Raw genomic sequence first — 19,639 nt, forward strand, 5'->3', positions numbered from 1 at the left:
AATAAACAATATAAGTGTTCCATAAATGTGAAAATTAGCATTGGTTTTAATAAAGGAAATTTAAATGGAAACATTTGTTTCCATTGTTTATCCAAAAAAAAAAAAAAGAAACAAATCACAAGCTTTTTAATGACCCAAAGGATTAGAAGAAAAATAGACCTTTACCCAGAAACAATGAGATGAACATCCTTCCTGAAAAGAAGCATGCTGCTGTGGAGTAGTGAGAGGTGTGTTTGCAGAAGTTGGATTGGTCTGGGCTCAGAAGCTTGTATTTCAATTATCTGAAGTAGGGGAGGTACACCATTAAAAGCACATTGTAGGAAAATTTATTTTGGTAGTTCTGTCTGGTGACAAGAAGCATGGTAAAATTAGAATCACTGAGGTTGCTATACAGGTTGTTGCTGTGCTCTCTGAAACTGCTCACGAGTTGTAACCTGTTCTGGAATGGCTTTGGAGTTCTGGGGAGGAGAGGAAAGCCTAGAGGAAGGGACAGTGTTTGATGCAAAAGCAGGCCTCAGTTGACTAGGACACTGGCAGTGTTGCTAACATAAAAAAGTAGGTTACATTTTTATCATCCCTATAGGATGTCAACTAATGTTAGGTATTTTTACTAGTGTTATTTAGTTCTTCCAGCACTATCATTCATTTTACTCATTTATGGATTAACAGATCAGTTCCTGAAGAAGGTTGTACCTAGCTTGCCCAAGGTCACAGATAGAATTAGTAGTGTAGGCAATGACTATCTGACATCAAAGACCATTCTCCTTCCTGGTTCCAATATGTACTATGTAATTAACCATTTTTCTTGTAGTTTTGGAATCATTGTAATGCATTAGATACTGTATTCAGCATCTTTATATCTCACATCACATTATTTTTCATTATTTCAACTACTATTAAATGAAACCATTCTTTGAAAGATACTTGTCCTCTACTTTTTTTGTCAGTGATTATTTCCTCTGTTTGAAACTCCTACCAGACTTTTAAAATATAGCTTGTAATTGCCTCCTGTATCCTCTGAATCTTTCCATTATTCCCAACCACTAGTGATTTTTTTTTTCTGTTCTAAAGTTTTATATGTCTGTACTACTATTATTGCTAGTATTATACTATATTCCCTGGTGGCTCAGTGGTAAAGAATCTGCCTGACAGTGCAGGATATGCTGGTTTGATCATTGGGTCAGAGAGATCCTCTGGAGAAGGAAATGGCAACCCACTCCAGTATACTTGTCTGGGAAATCCCATGGCAAAGGAACCTGGTTGGCTCTAGTCCATGGGGTCGCAAAGAGTTGGATACAACTTATCCACTAAATAAGTACTACTATTATGAAGTTGCTTCTTAATAAATATTATTTGAATGATTCCCAGATATGAAATGTTTGTCAGTGAATGTAAATCCATTGATGTGTATTTGAAAGAATAATAGACATAATATAAAAACATTCAGCAACTGATGTAGATAAGAAAATTACTACTTATTTTGTAACAACAACAAAAAAATGACTTTTGATTTAAAGGACCTGTCCAACCTGAGAGATCATTCCCTTTTTGCAAGTTCTTGAACCCAAGCAGCATATGATTTGGTTTTTATTATCCTTTGAGTCTTATGGTGCAGCACACTGTGGCCCAAGATAAACATCTAAAGACCCGAGTAACTGTCTTACTTCTGATACTTGCATAGTATGTGTTAGGCAGATCACAACTTTTGAGATCTCATCTACAAAATAGGAATACTAAATCTTTTTTTACTCATCTTTCAGATTGTTTTGTTGTTGTTCAATCACTAAGTCATGTCTGACTCTTTGCAACCCCATGGAAGGTAGCACACCAGGCCTCCCTGTCCCTCACTATCTCCTGGAGTTTGCCCAAGTTCATATTCATTCAATCAGTGATGCCATCCAGCCATCTCATCCTCTTCACCCCCTTCTCCTCCTGCCCTCAGTCTTTCCCAGGGTCTTTTCTAATGAGTCAACTCTTCGCATCAGATGGCCGAAGTATTAGAGCTTTAGCATCAGTCCTTCCAATGAGTATTCAGGGTTGATTTCCTCTAGGATTGATTGGTTTGATCTCCTTGCTGTCCAAGGGACACAGCACCACAGTTCAAAAGCGTCAGTTCTTCGGTGCTCAGCCTTCTTTATGGTCCAGCTTTCACATCTATGCATACTACTGGAAAAATGATCTCTTTGACTAGATGAACCTTTGTCAGCAAAGTAATAGCTCTGCTTTTTAATCCACTGTCTAGGCTTGTCATAGGTTTTCTTCCAAGAAGCAAGCATCTTCTAATTTCATGGCTGCAGCCACCATCTGCAGTGATTTTTGAGCCCAAGAAGAGAAAATCTGTCACTGTTTCCACTTTTTCGCCTTCTGTTTGCCATAAAGTGATGGGACTGGATGCCCTGATCTTAGTTTTTTTAATATTGAGTTTTAAGAGGGGCTTTTTCACTCTCCTCTTTCACTTTCATCAAGAGGCTCTTTAGTTCTTCTTCGCTTTCTGCCATTAGGATGGTGTCATCTTTATATTTGAGGTTTCTGCCAGCAGTCTTGATTCCACCTTGTGATTCATCTAGCCTGGCATTTCCCATGATGTGCCGTGCATAGAAGTTAAATAAACAGGGTGACAATATACAGCCTTGTTGTACTCCTTTCCCAATTTTGAACCAGTCCTTTGTTCCATGTCCGGTTCTAATTGTTGGTTCTTGCCTCGCAGACAAGAAACTCTTTTGTTTCTCTCAAGAGACAGGTAAGATGGTCTGGTATTCCCATCTCTTTAAGAGTTTTCCACAGTTTGTTGTGATCCACATAGTCAAAGGCTTTAGTGTAGTCAATGAAGCAGAAGTTGGTATTTTTCTGGAATTCCCTTGCTCTTTCTGTGATCCAGCAAATGTTGGCAACTTGATGTCCGGCTCTTCTCAGCTTGTTACGAGAATTTATTTAAGTGAAAACTCTCTGTAATTTGCTAAATTTGTTAGATGAAATTATAGTTATTTTAAAAATACTTTATTAACTGCTGCATCTTTCTTTAGTGTTTTTGTTTTTATTTTTAATTTAGCTTTCCACAGGCTACAAATCAAACACTGCTGGACAAGTTTAAGCACCAACATGAAGAGAATTCTTACATTGAATTTCCAGCTGTGATGGAGCCTGCTTTCATCATAAAGCATTATGCCGGGAAAGTAAAATATGGGGTAAAGGTCAGTAAATTTCTCATTGAATAAGCCTTTAGGACAGAGGAGTGTTCTTAACTGTTATCACCATCCCTGTTATACTGTTTTCTTTGTAGTTGCTCAATAGCAGTGGGAGAAGTTTTATAAGGATACTACCAAAATTCGTACTGTTCTTTGCAGTATTCTGCTGTCATTAGCTGATGGTTTTATTGGTTTTTTCCTGCAGCTAAAATTGATGTCAATCCATTCTAAATGTGATAGCCTTTTTATCTTGTTTATTTCTGTTTCTTTAAATTTGGCTTTTATTTTCTGTTGGGTTTAGTTGCTTTGTAATGCTGTGTTAGTTCCAGGTGTGCAGCAGGCCTGCGGCAGCTCAACTCTGCATACACATATATCCATTCTGTCTCAGACTCCTCCCTCAGACTGGTCAGTACAGAAGTGTAACAGCCTTCTTAGGTCTTCAAGAATAGATGCCATTGGTAGGTTTTAAACCCACTAGTTCATCTGTGTATGGTTGGCTGAATTTTTCTCTTCTCTACATCCGTGAGGCCTCATGTCCTCATGTACCTTTGGATATTTCTGAGCTTGAGCTCCTAATGAATATGTTGAGACTTAACTCCTGCAGAAAGGAATCTTCATAATTTTGCCCATCCCTTGTTTGTCATTGAGGAACCCATTACCCTTCAACCACTTGATGTTTAAGTCTGACACTGAAGGCAATTTCTAGGTGAGGTAGTGATGCTGTGGAATATTGTGGAGCAATATGTTTTTCCTGGATCTTGAGGTGAGAGTCAGAATTAAGGCCACTCATTCACTCATCACTGATTCATTTATTCAAGAAGTAGTTATTAAAACATGAAGCACATGTCAGACTCTCTGCTGCTAATTTATTACTAGATCATTCTAAACACAAAGCACAGAGTCTGACATTTGTGTTTAGAATGATCTAGTGATTAATTAGCTCATATGATCTTGGTGTATAAATAAATGTACAGGTTCTATGAGAGAAAGTAATGAAATAGTCGATTTTTAATTTGTAGGTAATGAACACCTCCTTCAAAACTCAAATTTTGAGAGATTATCAGAAGTAAATGTTACCTTGGTGAGGGGTTGGGATGATGAATAGGACAGAAGAGATGATGATAGGACAGAATTTAATATGCTAAAATAATTGAAAACAGGTCAGCATTACTAGATTATAGTGATCAAGGAAGATAGTGGCATGAAATCAGTTTAGAGAATGGACAGTAACTTAGTTCTTCGGGGCTTCTTGATCAAGTTAAAGGAGTTTGGTTTTTGTTGACATTCTGATGAGGAGCCATGAAAAAATTTTAAGCAGAGGATATGTTATGTGTTTTTAAAAATTGATTTCTCAGAGGAGAAAGAATAGCAGAGAGAGAGAGATTGGGAGCTGGGAGGTCAATGAAACATTAAGGTAAACTGGACCCCTGAGGTGGCAGTAGAGATGGAGGAGATCTAGATGATTATGAGATAGTTTTGGAGATGCAATGAGTAAACCTTGTTGATGGATTATAGTTAATTGACTTCTGGCTATAGCTGATGGGTGAATTTGAGGTGCTATTTTCTGAGTTGGAAAAGACAAGAAAGAACAGATTTTAGAACACACATTTAGAATAACAGAGTAGAATGGTGGTTATTAGTTGGTGGGGGAGTTGAGAGGCTGCCTAAGGATAAAAACCTGCAGTTAATTTCTGGAGTTCTGATGTACAGCATTATAATTATAGTAAACATTGTGTTTATAGTTAGCATTGTGATTATACCACTGTCTTCAAAGTTTCTAAGATAGACCAGACCTTAAATGTTCTTACCACAAAAAAATGATGATTGTATGACATAATGGAGGTGTTTGTTAACTTTAAAATGGTAATCATATTACAGTTTATAAATGTATCAACTCAGTATTAATATTTTATACACCTTAAGCAATGTTGTGTGTCAGTTACATCTAAATATATAAAAATAAAGTCTAAAACAAAAAAATCTTGACCTATAAAATCATATAGCAAGGTACGTAAAATGCAGAAATCTCAAGTGTCCAGATTTCTCTCATGCCCCTTCCAGGTTCATTCTCCCTCACCCAGAGGTAAACATGACTGTAATTTTTTACCCTTAGTTTTTTTTTTTTTAACTTACTAAATTTCAGATAAATAGAATCATACAATATATGCATTTATGTCTGTGATTCATTCATTCTTATTATCAGATAGGTTGAAAGTAAAAGGATGGGAAAAAGACACACTAGGCAGACCCTAACAAGAAGAAAGCTTTTGTAATTACATTGTTATTGGACCAAGGAGGCTTTAAGACAAGAATCATTATTAGAGACAAAGAAGCACACTTCATAACAATAAAAGGGGCTTGTTTCAAGAAGACATAATCAAAAGTTATATGTACCTAGTGACTTCACTTCAGGCTAAAAGGGTAGCTAGACAAATTTGTCATTAAAGTTGTAGATTTTCATACATATCTTTCAGTAACAATAAAATATGCAGACATGAAATCAATAAAAACAGAAAAATTGAACAGTACTGCTAAATAACTGACCTAATTGGCACATCATAAAGATAACTAGATACCCTATGGTGTTTAGAAATTAAGTGAACTTCTTCTGTGTAATCCCTGAGTTAGAAAAGGAATCACAAGTGATAATATTTTAAACTGAACATTAATGAAGATATAGTGCATCAAAATTTGTAGGATGCATTTAAAGCAGTGATTTATACCTTTAAAAGTGTATGTTAGAAAGGAAGACTGGTTGGCAGAACACTAGGGAAAATCAGCAAATTAAACTAGAAGAAGGAAATAATAAAGCAAAGACTAGAAATCAATGCAATAAAAAGCAGACATTTAGTCAAAGAAATGAGCAAAGCTAAAAGTTAGTTCCTTTAAAAAAATAACTGAAAATAATACAGATGATCCTTGAACAGCATAGTTTTCAGTTGCGGGGTCCACTTGTACACAGTTGGAGATGTGTCCGGTGGTGAAAGTAAAGTGTGATGCTATAAAGAACAATAGTGCATATACTGGAATGTTAGGTCGATGAATCAAGGTAAGTTGGATGTGGTCAAGCAGGAGATGGCAAGAGTGAACATCCATGTTTTAGGAATCAGTGAACTAAAATGGACTTGAATGGGTGAATTTAATTCAGATGACCATTATATCTGCTTATATGGGCAAGAAACCTATAACCCGTACAAGAAATGGAGTAATCCTCATAGTCAACAGAAGAGTCCAAAATGCAGTACTTGGATGCAATCTCATAAACGACAGAATGATCTCTGTTCATTTCTAAGGCAAACCATTCAGCATCACAGTAATACAAGTCTGTGTCCCAACCACTAATGCCAAAAATGTTGAAGTTGAATGGTTTGATGAAGACCTATAAGACCTGATAGAATGAACACCAAAAAAAAGATGTTCTTTTCATCATAGGGGACTGGAATGCAAAAATAGGAAGTCAAGAGATACCTGGAGTAACAGGCAAGTTTGACTTTGGAGTACAAAATGAAGCAGGGCAAAACTCACAGTTTTGCCAAGAGAAAGTACCGGTCACAGCAAACACTCTCTTCCAACAGCACAAGAGACAGCTCTACACTTGGACATCACCAGATGGTCAGCACCAAAATGAGATTGGTTATATTCTTTGCAGCCAAAGATGGAGAAGCTCCATACGATCAGCAAAAAAAAAAAGACCAGAAGATGACTGTGGCTCAGATCATGAACTCCTGATTGCAAAATTCAGACTTTAAATTGAAGAAAGTAGGGAAAACCACTAAATCATTCATGTATGACCTAAATCAAATCCCTTACGATTCTACAGTGGAAGTGACAAATAGATTCAAGGGATTAGATATGATAGAGTGCCTGAAGAACTATGGACAGGGATTCGTGACATGGTACAGGAGGCCGTTATCAAGACCACCATCCCCAAGGAGAAAAAATGTAAAAGGCAAATGGTTGAGGATGCCTTACAAATAGCTGAGAAGAGAAGAGAAGCAAAAAGCAAATGAGAAAGGGAAAGATCTATCCATCTCAATGCAGAGTTCCAAAGAATAGGAAGGAGATATTTAAAAAAGCCTTAAGTGAACAATGCAAAGAAATAGAGGAAAACAACAGAATGGGAAAGACTAGAGATCTCTTCAAGAAAATTAGATACCAAGGGAACATTTCATGCAAAGATGGGCACAATAAAGGACAGAAAAGGTATGAACCTACCAGAAGCAGAAGATATTAAGAAGAGGTGGCAAGAATACACAGAAGAACTGTACAGGAAAGGTCTTAATGACCCGGACAACTACAATGGTGTGGTCGCTCACCTACAGCCAGACATCCTGGAGTGTGAAGTCAAGCGGGCCTTAAAAAGCATCACTACGAACAAAGCTAGCGGAGGTGAGGGAATTCCAGCTGAGCGTTTTCAAATCCTAAAAGATGATGCTGTTGAAGTGCTGCACTTAAAATGCCAGCAAATTTGGAATACTCTGCAGTGGCCACAGAACTGGAAAAGGTCAGTTTTCATTCCAGTCCCAAAGAAGGGCAATGCCAGGGTATGCTCAAACTACCACACAGTTGTACTCATGTCACATGCTAGCAAGGTAATGCTCAAAATCCTTCAAGCTAGTACTTCAGTCAAGATAGTACTTAAATCAGTAGTACTTCAATTGAGAACTTCCAGATGTACAAGCTGGATTTAGAAAAGGCAGAGGAACCAGAGATCAAATTGCTAACATCTGTTGGATCATATAAAAAGCAAGAGAATTCCAGAAAAACATCTGCTTCATTGACTACACTAAAGCCTTTGACTATGTGGATCACAACAAACTGGAAAATTTGTACATCGAGGCTGTATATTGTCATCCTGCTTATTTAACTTCTATGCAGAGTACATTATGGGACATGCTGGGCTGGATGAATCATAAGCTGAAATCAAGACTGCTGGGAGAAATATCAACAACTTCGCATATGCGGATGATACCACGCTAATGGCCTGAAGCGAAGAGGAACTTAGGAGCCTCTTGATGAAGGTGAAAAAGGAGAGTGAAAAAGCGGGCTTAAAACTAAACATTCAAAAAACTACAGACATGGCTTCTGGTCCCATCACTTCATGGCAAATACCTGGGGAAAAAATGGAAACAGTGACAGACTATATCCTTGGACTCCAAAATCACCGCAGATAGTGACTGCAGCCATGAAATTAAAAAACTCTTGTTCCTTGGAACAAAAACTATGACAAACCTAGACGGTCACTTAGCATAGCAAAGGCTCGTCTAATCAAGCTATGGTTTTTCCAGTAGTTTCGTATGGATGTGAGATTTGGACCATAAGGAAAGCTGAGGACTGAAGAATTGATGCTTTTGAACTGTGGTCCTGGAAAATACTCTTGAGAGTCCCTCGGACAGCAAGGATATCAAACCAGTCAATCCCAAAGGAAGTTAACCCTGAATATTCATTACAAGGACTGATGCTGAATTGAAGCTCCAATACTTTGACCACCTGACACAAAGAGCCAACTCATTGGAAAAGACCCTGACACTGGGAAAGACTGAGGGCAGGGGGAGAAGAGGGTGACAGAGGATGAGATAGTTGTATGGCATCATCAACTCAAGGGACATGAATTTGAGCAAACTCCAGGAGATAGTGAGGGACAGGGAAGCCTGGAGTGCTGCAGTCCATGGGATGCAAAGAGTCGGAAACTATTGAATGACTGAATAACACCTTATGCACAGACATCTTTCACTAAATAGATGCTGCAGTACTGTGTGAGCCATGATTGACTAAATCCACGAATGCAGCACTGTAGATGCTCTGAAGATCTGACTGTAAAGTTATATGGGGATTTTCAGCTGTGGTTTTGGTCAGCATTCCTAACCCCAATGTTGTTCAAGGGTAAACTGTATAAGTAAAAGATAACAGAAAATAACTAATGAAAGGAGAAAGAGTCACAGATAGCTGGTAGCAGAAACAAAAAAGGGCATTTAACTACACACTCTCTAGATATTTATAAGATATGAACATGTTTTGCCGATAAATTGTCAGTATAAAATTGAAAATTCCATGAAAAAATATCACCAAAACTGACACCAGAAAATATAAGAAAACTTAAAAATCCTGTTTATTAAGTAATTTGAATCAGTAATTTAAAAGTTTCTACAAAGGGAATTCCAGGTCCACATGGTTTCACTGGTGACTGCTTTAAAGCATATAAGCAATACTAGTGTTACACATTTTTCTTTCAAGTTTGAGATATCTTTAAAATGTATAAATGCATCTTCAGACATAACAAGAAATATCTGAGCTGGAAATACAGATTTGGGTTTCATCATTTTAGAGTTTAAACCACAGTTATGGTTGAGATAAACTGATGTAAGATGATCAGAAAATATGAGTACACAAGATGAAACTCTAAGAATTTTCAATACAGAACCAACAGTGGGGACTGAGAAGGGATAGCACAAGATGTAAGTAGTAAGTCACAAGCTGCATTGTTATAGAAAGCAACAGAAGACAGTTTCAACGGTGATGGGATTAGTTTATGAAATGTACTTAGGAATGTAGAGATATGAAGACAGAGAGCCAGGACCATTACATTGGGAAATGTTGATGACTATTAACATGGAAAAGAAACATAGAATTTTAGGTTTTATAAGAAGTGTAGTTGTTAGTAGGAAGGACAGAATGATCTTTGGAATAGGGCAGACTGATGTTTTAGTTCCTGTAGCAGTGCTTATTGTGTTTGACTTCTGACGAACTTCTTTCTCCCTCTGATTACTTGGCAGGGAAGTTTGGTTTATATTTGCATCTGCTTTACTGAGTAATTGAGAGTTAAATTAGCTATGTGTCGTGCTTAACTTAGAGCCTGGTGTGTGTCTGCCCTCAGTCTTTGCTGCTGCTGGCCTTTTGATTTGAAAATTCTTCCTCAGTTTTACTAACTTTTATAATATATACTTTTGCTCAAAGGGTACTTAGGGACAAACTAAGCACCAAGACTCCTGACTTGTTTCCCACTTCCCCCTGTTTTCGGGAGAACCAGGAATTAGTGGGAAAGGAAAGTCCCAAAGGTAGCAGGATGAGTCCAGGCTGCCTTGTGGACATGAGCGTTGATGACATCAAACTAGGCATGACCCTCAGCGAATTCTGAGTTAGGGCTATTCTGTGAAGCTGCACTGACATGAAGTGATTTACTCACCAGTCCTTCCATCTGTGTGTGGCTATAGTCAAATGCCTAGAATCTATGTATCCGTCTGGGACCTTCTTCCAGGAGTGTAAGTTTCTTGCTCTCCTTATCTTATTTTGGGGTATTTAAACTCATTTTCTTCTGTTCTATCATCTCTCACCTCCATTGGCAAGAGGTTTTAACTGGCTATTTACATTCCTTTGGTAATCTTATCCAACTTTAAAAATGTATATGCTGATGATATCCAAATGTGTTTTCTGAAATTTGTTAGACTCTAGGCACATATATCCATCTGCCTACTTGATGTCTGTATGCAGACATAGTATAGTGGTTAGGAGTGGCTATGTTTGAACCTCTGTTCTTCTCATTAATGTGTGATAGGGGCCAACATAGTTAACTTTTCTGTGACTCAGTTTCCTCATCTATAAAGCAATAATAATAATATCATCCATCTCAAGGACTTGTTAAGGGATATCTATCTCAAGGACTTGTTAAGGTGATGAAATGAGGTTCAATGAGACAACATATGTAAAATACTTAGAAGTGTGCCATTTACTTAGTAACTTCTCAATAAATGTTGCTTGCTGTTGTCATTATTTTCAGCATCTCAAACTTCACTTGGACAAAACTTGTCTCCTGATCATCATTTTCTATCCTCATATCTTCTCTTTTCTCAAATCTTCTCCATATTAGTATACATAGTACCTCCACCTACCTCGTTGCTCAAACCAAAAATACAGGTGTTAACCTAATTCTCTCATTCACTCACAATGCTCTAATCCACCAGCAAGTCCTTTGCCCTTACCTCTAAAAAATGTCCCAAATATGTAACCATTTTCCTTCTCCTGTAGTACCATCCTCATAGTCCAAGTCACTGTCAGCTCTTATTTGGAATACTGCAGTAGCTGGTCTCCTTTCTCCATTCTTTGTACAATTAATTCCCTCAGTAGCAATCAGTGATGTTTATAAAACATCAGTTCAGTTCAGTTCAAAAACATCAGTTAGTTCATATCATTATCCTTCCAGTGGCTTTCCTTGACACTTGAATAAAGTCCAAACTCCTAACTCAGTCTTATATAGCTTACATAGCCTATTTATATCCCTTTTCTTGTACCTCTGTCACCCTTGCCGAGAATGCGCTAAGCCTTAGTCTTACTAACTTTCTCCTAACTTCTGCAACTTAGCACCACCTATAGGTAATAGGTGTTCCCTTTGAGTGAAATGTTGTTCCTGGTCTTCTCATTTCTGGCTTCGTTTTATTACTCAACTCTCTTGTTCGTTTTATGTGATTGTCCCTTAGAGAGTATCTCCCAGACCAGTGTTTAACAAGCTGCAATGTGTTGGTGGAATGTTCATTCTAATTTAAATGAATTATAGAATTAAATAGTTTTAGGCTTGGATGGGACTTTATAGAGGATGTCTATCTGGTCCATCTAGGTGGCTAACGCAGAAATCACTTCTATACCCTTATTCAGCCACTGTTCAAATATGTCACCCATTTTTTTCTTGGCTTAATACATTTTTTCCAAAAATAACACTGGTATTTTTTTCATGTAGGATTTCCGGGAAAAAAATACAGATCATATGCGCCCTGACATTGTAGCTCTTCTGAGAAGTAGCAAGAATGCATTTATCTCTGGGATGATTGGAATTGATCCCGTAGCTGTTTTCCGATGGTCAGTTCTCCGAGCTTTTTTTAGAGCCATGGTTGCTTTCAGGGAAGCTGGGAAAAGACACATTCAGAGAAAAACTGGTAAGCAATAGACATCAGTGTTCTGCCATGCTTCTTTTTTTAAACCATGCCCTAACATCGTGTTTCAGATCTGAGTGCTGGTGAACTTTATGTATGTGTGTGTATATATATTATTAATAAATATTGATAGGAATAATGAGTGTAAAGCACCTGGTATTTCTTAGGCATACTGACATTGGTAAGATTTTTAAGCAAAAAGTGAAATTATTATTTAATTGTATAGAACTTAATATTGATACCGTTCTCTGTTTTCTTCTAATGTCATAGTTTTTACTACAAATGAAACATAATGTTGAAGCATAAATCAGGAGACAGAAAAATTAGGATAGAGGTAGTATAGTATGGTGGATAACCCAGCTTCACTTGTCATCTCTTTTGTCATCAGTTGAATCAGTTGTCATCTCTTCTCTTGACTGATTTTGTGACTGTTAGCTGTTTTACTTGGAGTGTTAATAGTACCTTCAATATTATGAGGGTAAAATTAGATAATACATGTAAAGTGTCTGCTTATGAATTGTAATTTTTGTTTGCTTATGCTTAATTTAGTTAGCCGAATTTTACTTTAAAAGTTAGAAATGGATAAAGCTGGATACTTTTTTGTGTGCCTCCCCTGCTGTAGCTCTAACCTTAGATAGACCATTGCTGCATAGTGAGGATTTTCTAATACATATGTAATCATTTAAAATAATATTTTTCTGCCAAGAAGCCTCAGCAGAAGTGCGGGAGGATACACTTTGTGCTTTCAGGGCTCCTAACCCACTCCAGTATTCTTGCCTGGAGAATCCCATGGACAGAGGAGCCTGGTGGGCTGCCGTCTGTGGAGTCGCACAGAGTCAGACACGACTGAAGCAACTTAGCAGCAGCAGCAGGCTTCCTTATGTGGCTTTTTGGCATGTGCATTAGCAGTGAAAATTTAAATTCAGCTATTATATTTTTTAAATGAATAAAATATTAGAAAGATTGTATTTCTAAAATGAGAGGCAAAAGTAATTGAATTTCATTTCTGTACTTCAGATTATAATGTGTGTGAACTGGCTTTTGTGAACAGAACTATATATATTTCTTGAAAATAGAAGGAAAATCTTAAAACTGCTTTGCCTTTGCCAAAATTATTTCTAAGAGGCTATCTCTGCAAAAAACTTGAAACAAACTTAAATTGAGGTATAATGGACATATGACATTATATTAGTTTCAGGTATATAACATAATGATTCAGTATTTATATATACTGTGAAATTATTCCATCCATCACTATACAGAGTTACAAAATGTTTTTTGTATGTGATGAGAACTTTCACAAGTTAATCTCTTGGCCACTTTCAAATATATACGGCATTATTGACTACAGTAACCAGCAGAAAATTAACAGGAAAAGTTTTTTTTTAAAGATGCATTCTTATTTATTATAGTGGACATCAGTTTATCAATATTGAAAAATGTGTCAATTCTGGAAATTGATACACACTCTACTAAGATTTAACTAAGACAAACCTTTCTTATATTTACTATTAAATACTTTGCTTTCTGTAAAAGTTACATTGTATGTTCTTTTGGTATTTATTATTTATGAAAGCTGGTTCTGTGTATATTAGTATTAGTACAAAGATATGCAATGTTACTAATGCTACTAGTGATCAATCAACTGAGCCTGTAGTATCTCTACTTTGATAATTTCTAGATTCTTCTTATTTTCTAATCTAATTTCTCTTTCTGGCCAGCATAGTGTTTCCGTGTAATAAACTCTTTTATACTGGGATATGACATATATGCATAAAAGTGCACAGAACAAAAACACAGTTCAGTGAATTATCACAAAGTGAAAACACTTGTGAAACTATCTTCTAGGTTAAGAAAGAGAGTATGACCAACATGCTAGAAAGTCCCCCTTGCATAAACTTTAAAAATTTCCCTTTTTATCAAGAAAGAAAAAAAAGTTCATTTGCATTTTGAGACAATCACTGAGCAAGCAGGTTTGTTACAGAGAATAATTGTATTACAGTATATTAGTGTCAGTGCCAAAATTTAGCATTTTTCCTCCCTCTGTACCATTTACCTCCTGCTCTTTTCTGGTGACTTTAGGATAAAAGGATATTATAAAAATTAGAACATTGTAGTATTGCAGAATAGAAACTAACAGAATAACTGAAAATGGACTAAGTAGTAGATTCAGAACTTTTATAATCACCATAAGTAGTATGCAGATATATCAAAGTGAAACAGGAATTAGAGATTATTTAAACAGAAGTAGAACATGTGACACCCCACTCCAGTACTCTTGCCTGGGAAATCCCATGGACGGAGGAGCCTGGTAGGCTGCAGTCCCTGGGGTCGCTAAGAGTCAGACATGACTGAGCGACTTCACCTTCACTTTTCACTTTCATGCATTGGAGAAGGAACTGGCAACCCACTCCAGTGTTCTTGTCTGGAGAATCCCAGGGACGGGGGGCCTGGTGGGCTGCCATCTATGGGGGCGCACAGAGTCGGACACGACTGACGTGACTTAGCAGCAGTAGCAGAACATGTGAAAGGCAGAAGGTAACCAAGTTCAGATTTTCAGTTAGAGTAAGCTGTCAAAAATATTATTTCTAATGGAGAAAGGAAATGTAGAATACAGAGTGCAATGTATTTTCACTTCCTTTGAGAGTATCTTTTAAAGGAAATATCAGTGGACTCTTAGCTAATTGTCAAGAAATACCTTGTTGCTGAACCTTCCCCCCAAAAAATCCTTGATTTTCTTAAGGGATTCTCTAACATCATTCTTCATCATCAAGCCAGCTGAGCACAAATGAGAATATCAAATTTAAATTTTCTTTTGACTGTTATTTTTTCTTTTTTATAGACTTCCATGTTAGAGAACACAATGCCATTTTAAGACCTTTAAATAAAAATTAATTAATTGTTTGAAGAATAAATTTGTTATAGTTGTGTGTTAATAGCTATGGCAGTTTATTAGGAAGCCATAAAATATTCTTAGTAGAGTCATGTAAACAGGCAATTTGAATGAGGTTTCATGTTGGCCCTGCTAGGAGGTAAAATTAGAAATGGTAATGATTTTTCTGGTCAACCGTGAGGTATGGAAGAACAGCTATTCCAGTGGTGTCATCTATCTTGCCTCTCTGATTTACTCCTTCTGAATAAAGAGCCTGGACTAGAGAGTACAGGGGAGATCATAACTTGACCATGAGTTATACAGTATGTTGCTAGGAGTGCAGTGATGCTTATTTGTTTCTTTTGGAGTTACATAAAAATATAGCCAAAGAGAATTTTAATCCATCTAAAAAGACTAGGGAGAGACAGGAAATTCAGCTGTGGCATTGGCGTAAGAGGCAAGAATGAGAATTTAAAGTGTCATTCAATGTCTTCATCTACAGGGAGAAAATCTGAAGCCATTCATATAGTGTCTGTAGGTAGAGAGCATTAATAACCTGTTCAGCATCCCACACAGTGGACTGCATGACTCTAATGTACTCCCATTTGTTTTTGCAAGTGGGAGAAGGATTCTTGTGACGATCCCCTTTCCAGAAATAACCAAGTACTAAAACTCATTTAGATATCACCTAAATAGGGTTGGACATGACGTGGCAACTAAACAACAACAAAAAACAGGATCTAGGATTTCTCCTGCATTGGCAGCTGGGTTCTTTACCACTAGTGCCACCTGGTAAGCCCTGGGTCTAGGATTTCTATGCAGTAGTCTATCTGCAATTCTACCCAGTACTTAAGACAATTAAATGCATTTTTCTTAACAACAAAACTCTGACCATTACTAATAAATTAATTCTGTGTTAGGCTCTATGGTGTGGTGATTAAGACTAAGGGTTTTAGATTGAATGTCAATTCTAACAGTGGAGACAGGACTTCTGAAAATGTGTCTCTTCCATAAAAGCAACAGGAACACTTGCAAAAATTGTCAGAATAACTTTGTTGGAGCTCAAGAAATTCATCAAAGGCCTGCAGTAATTTGGAAAGTGTACATACAAGAAAAAAGACTGAATATTATTAATGTCAGTGCATTTAATAGTGTTTAAGCTTGCACTACTCACCACCCTCCCTCTTGAGCTTTACAGTAGCCTTGAAAACCTATAGCCTAGATGTGCAATGAAAATCAGAAGTGGGACAACCACTGGAGGGAGTAGAAGGGGGTTGGCACTCCTTCAGAGCTCCATTCCCAGAGAGTTTTCATTATTTAACCTATTTGGTAGCTTCATGGAGGACCCCACTTACAAGGCTACCTTTTAACCTGACTTGGAGCTTTCCCAGTGTGAATAACCTTTGATCTAGGGGTTTTGTCCAAAACAGTCAGAAGCAGTTGTTGAACATTGCAACTCTCTGATGCAATAGATAACAGTTGGTGCAAAAACTAACCAAAACATTTAAAAGGAACACCTGGGGAATGAGGTTTCCATAATGCCTATGAAAAGTTTCATGGGAATTTAGGGGGCTAAGCACATGCATAGGACTGTGTACGTGCCTAGGGCTATGCTCAGTAAAGACCTGAAGAGATCCCGATTGCTTATCTCAGGATAACATTCAGGTTTTGTGTGAGCAGGGTAAGGCAGAGTTCTAAACTGCCTAGCTGAATGTTGTAGGTATGCTTCAATGTAAGCACTCAATGACCCTTGACAAACACTGGGAGAATTACTGGTTTCAGGCATTTATTGAGCTAAGTGAGCAGAGGTTTCCATGGTCACCTGTGACAAAGAATACAAACTTTCAGAAGTAATTCAGTAATGTCCTAAACAAATAGCAACTATAAGAATCAGCAGCAACAGTAAATCCTGGGGAGAGAGAGAAAATCTGATTTTCAGAGTTGCCATGTTATGTTATTTAAAATGTCCGGTGTTCTATATGAGATTTTGAGACATGCAAAGAAATACGAAGATATGACCCATACATGGGGAAAGAAGGAATCTGTAGAAACCTATCTCTGAAAAAATCCAGGCATTGATATTGCTAGACAGAATTTTTAAACTGTTTTAAATATGTTTAAAGACATAAAGGCAAGCATATCTGAAGAACAAAAGAAGAGTATGAGAACAATGTCCCACTAGATGGAGAATATCAAATTTTAGACACACACATCAGTTTTGAAGTGGGAAAAAGTGGACAATAACTGAAATGAGAAATTCAGAAGAAGGGTTCAATAACAGATTTGACTAAGCAGAAGCCAGAATCAGTAAACATGAAGACAGGTCAGTTGAGTTGAAGAACAGGAAGAATAAAGAATGAAGAAAATAAGCAGAGCTTCTAGACCTATGGGACACCATGAGGCATATAAACTTTTGAGAGTCCAGAAGGAAAGAGGAGGGAAAGGGACAGAAAGAATATTTCAAGAAATAATGGCCCCAGTCTCCTCACATTTGATGAGAAAATTAATCTATACATTTCAGAAGCTCAACAGATTACAAGATGGGTGAATTCAGAGATTCAAACTTAGATGTATAATAATTAAACTATCTAGAGGTAAAGAGAGACTGTTGAAAGCAGCACATCGTGCACAAAGTGGGCTTTCCAGGTGGTGCTAGTGGTAAAGAACTGGCGTGCCAGTGCAGGAGACACGAAATGTGGGCTTGATCCCTGGGTCAGGAAGGTCCCCACACCCACTCCAGTGTTCTTGTCTGGAGAATTCCATGGACAGAGGAGCCTGGCGGACTGTGGTCCATAGAGTCTCAAAGAGTCGGACAGGATTGAAGCAACATAGCATGCACGCATGCACAAAGTATCCTCAGTATGATTGACAGTTGATTCATCATTAGAAACCATCGAGGCTAGAGAACAATGGCATGACATATCCAGAGTGCTGGAAGAAAAGAAGTCTGTCAATCAAGAATTCTGTATTCACCAAAACCATCCTTTAGGACTTCCCTGGTAGTCCAGTTGTTGTTAAGAATCTGCCTGCCAATGCAAGGAACATGGGTTTGATACCTGGTCAGGGAAGATCACACATGCCGCAGAGCAGCTGACTCCATGTGTCCCAACTGCTGAGCCCACATGCCTAGAGCCTGTGTTCCACAACACAGAAAGGCTTTGTGCAGCCGTGAAGACCTAGTGCAGCCAAAAAAAGAAAAAAATCCCCAAACACACATACACACAGACACAAGAAGAACTACCCTTCAAAGTGATGGTGAAATTAAGACATTCCCAGGTAAACAAGTCCTGAATGACTGCTACTGGCTGTCCCACAGGAAATAGTAAAGGGAGTTCTGGCTGACATGAGAGGACACTAGACAGTAATTTGAAAGCATATGATGTAATAAAGAGCACCATTAAAGGCGACTATAAAGTTATGCTTTGTACTATGTAAAAGATAGTATAAATGTATCTTTTACATTTTGTAACTTTAAAAAAATAATTTTGTGACCTTTTTTTCCTCCAATCTAATTTAAAAGACAACTATAAAAAACAATAATTACATATCTCTGTTGGAGGGCATGCCATTTTAAAAGCTGTAATTTGCATGACAATAACAGTATAAAGGAAGAGGATGGGAATGAAGTTATATAGGGGAAAAGTTTTTATGTACTATTGAAATTGCTGCTAAGTCAATTCAGTCGTGTCCGACTCTGTGCGACCCCATAGACAGCAGCCCACCAGGCTCCCCGTCCCTGGGATTCTCCAGGCAAGAACACTGGAGTGGGTTGCCATTTCCTTCTCCAGCGCATGAAAGTGAAAAGTGAAAGTGAAGTCTCTCAGTGGTGTCCGACTCTTAGTGACCTCATGGACTGCAGCCTACCAGGCTCCTCTGTCCATGGGATTTTCCAGGCAAGAATACTGGAGTGGGGTGCCATTGCCTTCTCCGACTATTGAAATTAAGTAGTTTTTAATCCGGGCTAGAATGTTATAAGGCAAGATGCTAATTTTAATTCCCTGTTAAGAAAATAGCTAAAAAATAATATAGTAATAAAATAAATGACCAAGATGTTTAAACAGTATACTAGATAACATGTATTTAGTACAAAAGAAGATTGTAATGAAAGAATAGAGGAACAAAAATAATATGTCTCTAAACATATGTGGAGACTAAGTAACACAGTTCTTAATAACCAGTGAGACAAAGGAAATCACAAGGGAAATTAGAAAATATTTTTAAATTAATGCAAGAAAATATACACCCATATCTAATGGGATACAGCTATAACAGTGTTTGGAGGAAAATTTATCACTTCAAATACCTCTATTAAAAAAGAAAGAATATATCAAATCAATAACCTAATGCCTCACCTTATGATTCTAGGGAAAAAGGGCAAGCTAAACCTAAAGGAAGAAGTAGGAAGGACATTATTAAAAGGAAATAAATAGAAGAAAACAAAAGCAAAAGCTACTTCTTTTAAAAAGGTAAACAAAATTGACAAACCTCAAGGTAGACAGACCAAGAAAAAGAGAAAGGAGACCCAAATTACTAATTTGGGGAAATAAAGGAGAGTGTTGCTACTGAACTAATGGAAATGAATAGGATTATAATACTATGAACAGTTGTATGGCAGCAAATTAAAATCTAGTGGAAATGGAAAAATTCCTGGAAAGATGCTA

The 19,639-nt window shown here is 37.3% G+C and overlaps 1 protein-coding gene across 11 annotated transcripts in view; it reads left to right on the plus strand.

Annotated features, from left to right (window-relative positions):
* The window catches only part of MYO9A (myosin IXA), a 238,126-nt gene that overhangs the window by 108,197 nt on the left and 110,290 nt on the right, over positions 1–19,639 (plus strand). For all 11 annotated transcript variants that reach the window (XM_043919707.1, XM_043919713.1, XM_043919708.1 and 8 more), the window contains 2 exons: positions 3,050–3,191; positions 11,914–12,109. In XM_043919707.1, coding sequence (XP_043775642.1) covers positions 3,050–3,191; positions 11,914–12,109 — 338 coding nt within the window. The remainder of the gene's footprint in view (positions 1–3,049; positions 3,192–11,913; positions 12,110–19,639) is intronic.

Source organism: Cervus elaphus, chromosome 12, assembly GCF_910594005.1.
Source record: "Cervus elaphus chromosome 12, mCerEla1.1, whole genome shotgun sequence".
Classification (NCBI taxonomy): domain Eukaryota; kingdom Metazoa; phylum Chordata; class Mammalia; order Artiodactyla; family Cervidae; genus Cervus; species Cervus elaphus.